This window comes from Camellia sinensis, chromosome 13 (genome assembly GCF_055761805.1).
Source record: "Camellia sinensis isolate YWXY chromosome 13, ASM5576180v1, whole genome shotgun sequence".
Lineage (NCBI taxonomy): Eukaryota > Viridiplantae > Streptophyta > Magnoliopsida > Ericales > Theaceae > Camellia > Camellia sinensis.
In genome coordinates this window covers 2584715-2596551 of record NC_138973.1, presented here as the reverse complement: position 1 = coordinate 2596551, position 11837 = coordinate 2584715, and the positions used below count along the sequence as shown (strand labels likewise).

The following is an 11837-nucleotide window of genomic DNA, read 5'->3' as shown; positions in this document are numbered from 1 at the left end:
ATATGTGAACAGTTAGAAATTTTATTTTTTCAATTAGTTCTGTTAAATAAAAATTTTCTAACAGAGAAATATTTATAATTTTTCAAAACGTAAGAGACAATTTATATTCTAAGTAAATCTCAAAGCATGTATTTATAATTTACCCAATTAATTATTATCATTTAAGAAATATATATATATATATATATAAAAGATAGTAATTGATTAATAATTAAAAGAAATATAAAAAACAAAATTATTTGAGATATTTTAATAAATTATCACATCATCCAGTTTAGAATATGAATCTAATGACATATAACAATGTTAGAGGGATACAATTTTTGTGGTTATAATGACTCAAAATTATCAAAACGACATCATTTTAGGTACAAAATATACCAAAACGGTATTATTTTAACAATTTTAAGCCATTATGACCAAAAAAAAGGGTGACCCTCAGACATTTTCCAATGACATAATGATAAATGTATCTTCTTTTATTCCGGTTTTATTCGGGTTTGTCGTTAATTTGATCAATTACTGTATTTTGCTTTTTCTGACTTGGTTGGGTTTAGCGTTTGGTACGGTACCTGGTTGAGGAGGGAGGTTACGCCGCCGTCAATTGGGGGGGATGATGGCGTCCTGTCAGTGTCGCTGTGTGTGTCTAATAGTAATGCCAGCTGCAGCTACAAATACGCCTCCGAAATTTCCATTGGCGTCGATTCTTGATCTGAGAGGAAGTACAGGAAGAAGAAGGAGATTTTCGGGCATTTCTTCCCCAAGCCCTAGCTTTAGCTTCAGGGGAAGACAAAGACAATGCCTCCTCTTCAACAGAAATTCTGAGTCCACTTGTACTACTAGTGGTCCCTTTCATCGATGCAACTCTCAACTGGGCGGAGACCTTGCCCCTGCTACCTCTGCAGCCTACGGAGTGCTTCTCCTTGTTGGTGGTCTTTTTGCCTGTATGTTCTTTTTCTTTTCTTTTCTTTTCTTTTCTATAATCATATACCAGCATTTACTAATAATATAAAGGGAATTACAGAAATCACAATTCAATATTGAAACCCAACAACAACAACCGACCTAGCAAGCAAAGTTTCAGAGAAAGTGATGTGATAACTTTTTTGACTAAAATTTCATGTTGCCAAACAACAGGAATTGTGGTGGTGGGTATTGGTTGTAGGGTTTTAATGGTTAACTTGGAGTTGGAGACGAATAGGTGGTAGGAGAAGTGATTAGGGTTTATTTAGGCATGTTTGGGTAGAGTTTTGAGACTGACAAGTTCATTTTCAAAGGGTTGTAATGTAAACATTAACTCAAGAGTATTGCTTTGTTTATTCCCGCAAAGAAGAAGGAGAAATAAGATAAGAAGAAGAAAGACGTGTTTCACCCTTGCAACGTTTAGACAAATTCACACAATTACAATATCAAATTATCATCATAATATCGTCTCCATTAAATCAATGAGATTACATGTTTATTTATAGACTAAAACTCTTCTATTTCTATAAAGACTAGTACTCAAATTTAGAAGTTAAGAATAATTAACTAGACTGAAAATAAAACTTAGGTTAGCCTATTTCTATAAGGATTAGTTTAGGACTCAAATTTAAAAACTAAGAATATTTAACTACGACTGTAAATAAAATACAGATAATATTACTTGACTAATTTATGACCCATGATCTGTGACTACTACTAAATCCTAATATAATGATATGAAATCTCCAACAACATACCAAATTAAAATAAATGCAAATAATGATTCAAAATTATTTCAAAACTTTACTCCATGATGCCCTAAAAATGCTCCATGTGAAGTTCTAAATTTGCCTGTTTTCTTCTTGTATGCTCTTTTTGTCTTGTTTAGACTTGGAACGATGGGATGAATTAATTTGGCAATTGTTAGTGATTTTGAATTAGTTTGTAGATCTATTCTATTAGGTTGGGTTAAATTATTTGAATTACATATTCAGTGCTGAATGTATGTTTTCATTTACATTTCCAATATGGTGTTATATGTTACCTCAACCTTAGTAGCTTTGAAATTCAATAAGTAATTACTTTCATTATTATATGTATCGTTCTTTTGTTGTCAATGGAATTTTCTTAGAATTTCATTTCTTTCCTTTCCAATTAGTTCCAAATACACACAAAGGGATTTTCTTGGAATTCCATTCCTTTCCCATTTTGAAATCCAATTTCTAAAAGGATTTAGTTATCATTTCTCCTAATAGCTTGCAATCTAAACTTGCTCAGTTCTTGGCAAAGAACCAAACGAAACATGTACACACTCTTTGATCCATTTTGCTACTGTTTTGACTACCTAGAATTGTCAGGAATTGCTAGTTCTAAATTTTTTTTAATACATTTTTTATTATAGCTACATTTTTTAATTCTGCAAGCAGATACAAGAACAGGAAGCAAAGGATCGCTTCTAGGAGGCCTTACTGGTGGATCTCTAATGGCTGCAGTAAGTGTTCCAGCAACATTGCTTTTTCTGTCTCTCTCACATGTGCTTATTGCAAGTTACGTTATTATGAGTAACGTTTGGGAATAAGCTATTTTAGTAACTTTTTGATTTTTTTTACGAAAAGATGTGCGAAAAAGTAGAGAAAGTGATGTGACAACTTATATTAACTTTTTGACTTTTTGGCTAAAATGTATAGTTGACAACTTAAAGTATCAATTGTTGGTTTGGAAAATATAGTGGAAGCAATTTATTTTAAAATTCTAGAGCTTGGATCATGTGATCATATTGTTCTAGTGAGATGAAGTATGTAATCATACCTTTGTGGCTCATGAGACAATTGCCAATTTAATGCGCAAACGCATAGGAACTTTAATCGCGAACACCTTCAAATTTCAATTGGATCTTGATGAAGTTGTTGATTGAAGGTTAAGTCTTGATGTTCCAACAACTCCTTGAAGGTTTCTTGGTTCTTTCTTCGTGCTCAAAAGCCTTCAATCCAATGTCCTTGGGGAGAACTAGCCAAAAGTGGATAGTGGGATCCAAAAACGATTCACCAAAAACCGGGTCACATTTTTTCATGTGTAGATACACCTTTTGGCTGGTCAATAGTAAATTTGCTAATGTTCTCCCGGTAAGGCTTAGATTGGGACCTTTGAGCTCTCTTAAGTTCTAGCTCCAATTGGACTCTACATTTTGTCTCATGGCTAGGGCATTGAGTAAGTTCTAGGGTTCTAGCTGGAGCATGGTCAATGCTTTTTTAAAGTACCAGCAAAGAGTGAGAATTTTGTGGCATCCTTCTTTTACGAATTAAGGTCTCTCATTTCTGCACACATCTCTGTTTTCCTCATTGTTATCAACAAGATTGAGATTCAACTTTAAATGGGGGATTGCTGTTTATACTCTAGATAACCTGTAGTATTTTCTAGTATAGCCCCTGTAGACCTAGTCGAGGATCCAATAATAAATCATGTCCTGTGTTATTGTAGGGCATTCTTTGAACTCAGGCTAAAAGGATCTGTTAGTCCATTGTGTATTTATTCATTACTTTTATGGTAGACATTGGCTAGATTTCAGTTTTAACTTATATTGTGTAACGTCATTCATCATTGAACTCATTTGGGCTCAGGATTTTCTACTAGTGTGAACTACCCATAGACATGTAGTACTTCAATAGTTTAACATTGTTGGCTATATCTAGTTGGTGAAGGTATCTTGTGAATAAGAATATCCATCTAAAAGTCAAAATCATGTCAATCTAGCAACTAGTTGGTACATTATTTTCTTTAGTTGCCTTCTCTCTCTCCTCTTCCCTCTCTCTTTTGTTTCCAACATTAATATGCACTTCTAGCAGTAAAAGGTTTTGGTAGTAATGTGCTGAAAAAACTGAAAAAGGTAAACTCATCACATAGATTAACATTGCTGTTGATAGAATAGAGGATGCATTAGTATATTATTTATTGTTATGCAATAGATGTGGTGTTAATGTACAGGCTTACTTTCTTATGCAAGCATCAGAGATGAAGGAAATAGGGGATGCCCTTGCGTTTGGATCCACCTTCCTCTTTGCGTCTGTATTTGGTATGCTTTCCCATGTCCTCTTAATGTTTCTCATAATCACAATCAATTTTGTTGTATAGTTCTAAAGTTGATATATATATAAATATATATTAATTTCTAATTTTTGCTGTTACAGGTATAAGATTGGCAGCTACTCACAAAATAATTCCAGCAGGGCCTTTGTTAGGTCTTTCCATCTGCGCATTGGCTGTGTTTATCTCAGCCTATATGCAAGATAAGTCTCTGATGTAAGATATGTTCCCTAAACAGAGTGGTTACATTGATTGAATCTTGGCAATGCTACTAGAAATGGAAAAATTGCAAGGTATTTGATTTTATATGATGTTTTTGTCCTCCTTTTCTGTTCCTGGATTGAACTAGGAGCTGTTGTTTTTCAGTACTAATTTCTCCTTTTCATAAGATCCGTATATTATACATATTCAAAGTAAATTGCAAATTTAAATGACATAATTAACTCATTTTCATAAGATCCGTATATTATACATATTCTGTTCCCGGATTGACCTAGGAGCTGATGTCTTTCTGTACTAATTTCTCCTTTTCATAAGATCGTATATTATACATATTCAAAGTAAATTGCAAATTTAAATGGCATAACTAACTCAATTTTTTATTCAACAAAATGATTTAAATCGTTGTGTTTGAAACTTGTATCAAATTGTATGAATCAAATTATGATCACGCTATTCAAACAAACATGCTTACAATTATGGATTCTGTGTAAATTGATTTAAAGTGTCACGCGCCTATTTTAAGAGTTAGCATGGAAAAAATAAAGCTAAATCCAAATTCAAATTTAAGTGTGAATGAAGCGAGTTAAACCAATTAGTGCAGTGTTTGAATTTAGTTCATTTATTAATCGAGCTTGAATTCATGCTCGAACTGAATTTGAATACATAATCAAATTCAAACTTGACTCATTAAATATTAATCAAAGCTCGAGCTTGAGGCTTGCGTTGGAAGCAAAATTCATAATTCTAAGTATTATTTTACATTATTATATACGTGTCATACATTTTATGGTATTATTTATGTATGTATATGTAATAGTTGAGTGGAACTGTATCAAGCCGAACTTACTTTAACATTCAAATGCTACAGACTGATTATAGGGGAAATCTCAAGTGGCATAGTGGAAGATATATATATATATATATATATATTTGTGGTTTGTGCCAAATGCGGATTATCTCCTGATATTCAGAAATCACACATAGCCCCTATGTGGTTTATGGACTAAAATGCACCGTTAGTTTTTTTTGTCTAAGATAATGGGCTGTGTGAGTCACACGCCTATATAGAGAGTATGTCTACTTTTACGATGAAAATGCCCTTATACATCTTCAAATTTACTAAAGAATGCCATTCTTTTTCCTCTTTCCGTACTCTATTTCTTTTCCACCAGCACCTCCTATTCATGCTGGTATGTTTCTGATGATAAATTAAACCCTAGAAAAGTATCCACATGGGGCTAAAATAGAAATAAGCATAGAGTTTTGATTACCACCATGATCAAAATGATTTGTTACAATAAGATTTTTGGTCACTTCTGTGTTGTAATGTTGTTTGTTTTGTACAGTATGTATTTGTGTTTTGTTTGATTGATTTGTAAATATTATTCCATGAATCTGATTCCATGGATGGGTCTTCTCATGAATCTGATTCCATGATTGATTTATCATTCTTAGACTTTATGGATGGGTCTTCTTTGATTTTATCATTCCCAAATTTTCTGTAACCCTTTGATTTGGTTTTAATGGCTTTAAAGTTGGAACAAATAATTCTTTAAGTGAATCAGTAAATAGTTCTCAGTGAAAAATTATCTCGTCCATCTCAATTTTGAATGACCCTTCTTGGATTGTGCTAGTTGCTAGGAAGGGTATACAGTATGTATTTGTGTTTTGGTTTGATCGATTTGAATCTGATTCCATGGTTTTTGATGAATCCATTATGTTTATAGCGTGCGCGCACAATCTCTCTCTCTCACACACACACACATATATATATATATATATATAAAAATTATGCATGTGTATCATATTATGTTTACAGTCTATGATATATATTAGATATATTTGTGGAATATACAATCACCGAAACCTATATTGATTTATATATATATATATATACCCTTCAAAATTCGAGCTATTTACGAATTAGGTGATCATATATGTATATGTATATGTATCTATATACATATACATATGTAGCAAGAATTAGGCGATCTTCAAAGGTAAAATTTTTAAGAAATTGAGGGGGAGAAATTAAAAATGGGTTTTGTTGTGCGTTTTGTGCGAAAGGCAACACTCAAATTTTGTCTCGGACAACGAATTCCATCAAGCAAATAGATACAAGGGCTCCAATAATAATAACCATGGTTGCTGCCATAAGAGAGAGAAGATGCAAGAAAACTTAAGTTAGATGAAAGGATGAAGAAGGCAAGGGTGAGTATAAAAGTCAATTTACCATTGTTGTTAAAAGAAGTTAGATGTGCACTTTGGTCTATAAACTACATGGGGATTGTGTAGTTATTTTTGAATGTCAATGGGTAATCCACATTCGGCCCAAATCATAAGGGGATAAAGTGAAATTTATCCTATATTCATCAAGTGCAAGTTTATGTTGCGTTTGGTGTAAGTATTTTTGTGTATTTGGTACAATTTTTTTTTGATCATCAAACTTATACTCAAAAGATTCTCATAAGTGGTGCAATTTTTTCAAACTATCCTACTGATTACCAATGTCCTATACTTATATATCATTGTCTATTATCTTCTTTTTAAAATAAGAAAAATAAATAAAAAAAGAACCAATTTGAATACTCTAACCCTAATCATTGTTCATCTACCCCTTTGTTTTCTTTTCTTTTCCTTTCATTTCCATTCCCACCAACACCACCCATTTCCATCAGAGGGTTCGGGGAGCTACTGTTGGTGTTGGTAAGTTCATGAATCATGATTTGTGTTCTAGCATTACATATATATACATAAAGTTGATAGGGCCATATGTACACAATCAAAAGAAAATAGGGGCAGAGAGATTGCTGAGAATCATGTGGAGTACATTGCACTCTAACAAACACATCACCAAAGGTCATGAAATCCTTGCATCAAAAAGGAAAAAGAAAAGGTCAAAAAAGTTGGATATGAATAGAGAGGGAATGAGCATTTAGTGCATTATATATCAAATGAAAAAAACCACCACTAGCACATTCTCATATGCAATTATTATATTAATATGATGGGAATATTTGCACGACGGCTTTACAAATTTCAATCCTGTGATGTGTGGAGATGGATGTATTTTTACAAAAAGAACTTACTCTCTTTCTTTTTTTTATTATTATTTTTAAGTTTTCATAACCTGGCTAATGATTATAGAGAGGAGAGAGTATGTGGCTTGTAGAGCGGGTATAGATTTTACTTTTTTTTGTTGGGCAGTGGAGTTTGGATTAAAAATTTAGTACAATATCACATCATTATTGAAATATAACATAATTGTTTAATAATTATAATATAAGATGAATGAATTTTATTATTTAAATATAATTATAGTTAAACACAATCTAATAAGCATAATAAGATTCAATATATTTATATGTTCATATCATGTACTATTGATGATATGGTTATCACCGTTCTATTGAAATTTTTTTGTCGAGGAAGATAGATTGTGTTTTTTTAGTTGGGTCATGTTAATAATTAACAGGTATCATTTGATTTGAAAATTCATGACTCAGACTTAATATTGTTCAGTTCAAGAGATTTTTACCTAATCCAAAGATGTACCAAAGAGGGCTAGTTTTGCCCGAATAAGATTTCCGCTGGCTGCCTAGGGTTTGAAGCTGGGCCAATTGGGTCGCTAGAGGTGGCTTGTCGGCTAACCCACCAGTTGCCTTGTTGGTCCGTTGACTTGTGAAAGGCAACTTGATGACCAGAGTGATGAGACTAGAAGAACTAGAAAAATAGACAAAAAATGAAAGGAATTTTTTTTTTTTTTTTTTAATTTAAAAAAAGGCTTCAATCTTGACTCGTTAACCTGTGAGAGATGGCATGCCAACTGGAGTCAGTTTAGACCTAGTCTGTTGGGTAAGGGTTGTGTCTAAAATTTTGAGCCGTCGTTGCCCTGGACTCAGCTTTTTTTTGGGTGACATGGATATCATTTTCGTAATGTGGCATTACCTGATGTTAATATATACTTTATTAGTGCGATTGAAAACATTTGCCTCAATTTTTTTAGTGACTAGTGTTTACTGTTTTGAGAGAGAGAGAGAGAGAGAGAGAGAGAGAGAGAGAGGGGATCAATAATGGAGGAGAGAATTGGAATGAAGGGTGAGGAGGGATGGTGGGAGGAAGAGTTGACTACCTTTAGGGGGATGGGGAGAGTGTTTACTTTCATCATTGCGATCTTTGTTTCCATCATTCAATGAGAAGAGAAGCCTCTCCGAAAAGGACCCTCCACCCCCTCCACTCTATTTTGTCCTTTTCCGTGTTCTTTATTCTGGTCGTGAGTCATGATTTACACCATGCCTCTGTTTGATAGGAATTATTTTCAGTTTATTTTAGATTTTAGTTTAATTTAAGTTATTTTGATGTGTTTGGTTCAACTTAACAATACAGTTTATAGTTTTTTGTAAGTCAAAAATCAACTTATTCTTTGAGTGGGGGAAAAGAAGCTTAATTTATAAGTCAAAAATCAGTTTATGTTCACAGCTATAAATTTTAAGCTGTTAGGCTATAAGTTATAATTATTTTTCCACAGCTCTACCAAACGGGACCAATATCAGGCTCTTCTCCGGTTGTGTTTTTTGATTGGAAAACGCTGCTGAATTTTCATGCCTAATACGTCTCGTTTGGGAACAAGTGTTTTAATGATTTTTTAATTTTTGGCTAAAATATGATATAAAAAAATTAATATATTTAGGATGATTTTTTAATTTTTTACAAAAAGATGTATAAAAAGTATAGAGAAAAAATATTTTTTGACTTTTTGGTATAGATTGTTAGTTTTTTAGTTTTTTTAGTGATTTTTTAGCTTTTTGACTAAAATCACCACTTGCCAAACGAGGCTTAAGTCTTCGTTTGGGAAGAGCTAAAATAGTCTGATTTTTGAGCTATTTTAGCCTGATTTTTTTTGCCTCGTTTGGTTTTTGTTTTTGTCTTTTTTGACTTTTGTGAGAGAAAAAATATAATGATTATAGTTTGAATGTGACATTTTATCTTATTGACTCATGTAGCTAATTTTGTCTTTTGTGCTTTTTTTTACCAAAAGGCCAAAATCAAACATAGCTTAAGAAATTCGCATTGTTAATTCGAATCCTTTATTATATAGAACTTGTCGAGTATTTTATTTTTATAAAAAATTAAATTGATGGAATATTGATAGTGATCGAATCAAATTTATGTTAATAATTTATTTTAAAAATTATACTTACTGTTAATACAAATATGATCTGTTGAAGTGGATATCGATATCCGATCAACATAATTTTTTATACAAATAAAATACTTGATGAACGTTATATATTAAACCGTTCAAATTATCAATGCAAATTTTGTAATAGATTCACGAAAAGCCCAACAATATCCTATTCTATTTAGACTGGAACTAGCCTGCTCTTTTTATTTATTTGTAAGTAGTTCTATTGGCGTCAAATTTCATGCTATTTGATTTCATTTTTTTTTTTTTCAAGGTTCGGATGTAATATAAAGTTTAAATTTTTTTCCTCTAATTTTCATCGATCTAATATTTGTTTATTGATCTGAATTATTCATTTATCATATAAACACTTATTGAGTTTTCACTATTTTTGAGAACCATGGTATACGATAACTTTACTCTTTAGTAATTATCTACACCACTATTTTGAGATTTCACAATTGCAATATATTCTTCTAATAACAATGTATTATATCATTACATGGCACAAAAAAAATATAAAGTTATAGAAAAAATACACAAAAAAAAAAAAATCCAAAATCACATCAATTTTGTCATTCATAAAAAAAATAAATTTTTTTAATAACTTTTCAAATGCATTCACTGAAAAACTGTTTAAAAAAATCTTAAACAATCACTATGTGACAATAAAATTTTTGATGGATAATTTTGTTGGGCATGCAGGCTTACTGCACTTTTCTTATGAATGAAGCCTTATCTGGGAAAGTAAAGTTTTTAGTAAAAAATTATAATAAATTATCAAAAAAAATTCTTTTTGTTTTTTTTTATACTTCTTTTAATAATTTTTTTTTTTTTAACAATCACTAAAAAAATCAATCCCTATATCAACTCTAAGAATGACTTGTCAAAAAGTCAGCAAATGCAATCTAAAAAGAAACAAAAGAAAAGAAATAAATCATTAAAAGAGAGGTTAGTGCTTGTGAAATGGGCGGTCAAGCATTTCTGTGATTATGCTCCCTCTAATCAACCTGAAAAAAAGAAAAAGAAAAAGTTAGTAATAGAATTATATAATGTTAGAAATTTTTTGAACGGTTTAGGAATCTCCACTACTAACATTTAAGACCTTTTTTTTAAAAAAAAAAAAAAAAAAAAAAAAAACCCTTTTTCAAGCTAAAGGTTGCATCAACTCTACACTTATTTTATGCAAATGATGTTTCCCTTGATGATTAACAAGGCATCATCGCAAAAAAATTCTTTCTTTCTATTTTATTTTATTTTTTTACTAAAAAAAAGACAAACACATTGCAAATGAGGGTTGCCTTTGTGATTGATTATACAAGGCATCATCATCATGGTTGCCTAGTTTTTTATTATACTTTTTTTTTAAAAATTAATTATTAATAATTAATTTTTAAATAAAGAACAAATCAAAATAATATTTGTGTAAGAATCAATACAAAACAATAACAATATTAGTGACATATTTTAAACTTTATGCTAATGAAACAAAGCATATTTTTTTTGAGAACTATATGTGTAATTAGTCCAAACTATGTAAAATTACCACAAATCATTAAAAAAATTAGGTAATTAAAATAAAGAAAAATTAATGAAAAAGATTAAAGAAAAAAAGGGCCCAAATAATGTTAACTTCCTTTAAGATTTAAGAAAAATACTAACCTCTTAAGCTTGACTCAATGACACTATACTTTCTTAATATTTAAATTTTCATGACACTTTACTCCTTACCATCAATTATAGTATTAGTAATAGATAAGAATCCAAAAAAAAGATATTATCACATCTTTTATACAAGTATATATTTTACCTTTAATTATACAGGTGACTATATACTTCTACATTGGTTATGCCTTTTTTATCCTTACTAAAACAAGGAAAACTCTATTTACAAACAAAATTCACATAAAAAATAACATAAGAATAATGTAGCAATATTATTTTTGTAAATAAAACTCATCTTCATGGGTAGTTTGTTTCAGAATTAAAGGTTTATATTGAGCCATACTATTTTGTGTATCGTTACTCTTAAAAAAAAAATGATATAATTATGTCAAATTTATAAGACAATGTAAATGTACCTAAAAAAATATTACTAAGTTTCTAGATTTGAGTGCTTTCAACTTTAATGTATTAATAACAATCTAATTGTGAAGTAAAAAAAAATATTGTCACAACTTAATCGTTTATGTGTCACATTTCTGACCAACCAAACCTCAATACATATAGTTGATAAATAAATAAATAAAATCTCAATAAATTTATGTCAATGTCTCAACCCTGTTAAGTTAACTTTGATAGGTCAATCCGACGACTAATAGATTGGAGTATAAAAGTTAAAAAGTAAATAAAATTAAAAAAACCTACAAAAACCTACAGAATGATT

At 30.7% G+C, this 11837-nt stretch overlaps 1 protein-coding gene across 1 annotated transcript; it reads left to right on the top strand.

The window, feature by feature from the left end:
* The first annotated feature begins 505 nt into the window (after nucleotides 1-505).
* LOC114281935 (Transmembrane proteins 14C) lies at nucleotides 506-4352 on the top strand. Its single transcript, XM_028224516.2, has 4 exons — nucleotides 506-944; nucleotides 2391-2455; nucleotides 3946-4033; nucleotides 4149-4352. The coding sequence occupies exons 1-4, from the start codon at nucleotides 614-616 to the stop codon at nucleotides 4262-4264; spliced, it is 600 nt and encodes a 199-aa protein (XP_028080317.2). The 5' UTR covers nucleotides 506-613; the 3' UTR covers nucleotides 4265-4352.
* The last annotated feature ends 7485 nt before the right edge of the window (nucleotides 4353-11837 follow it).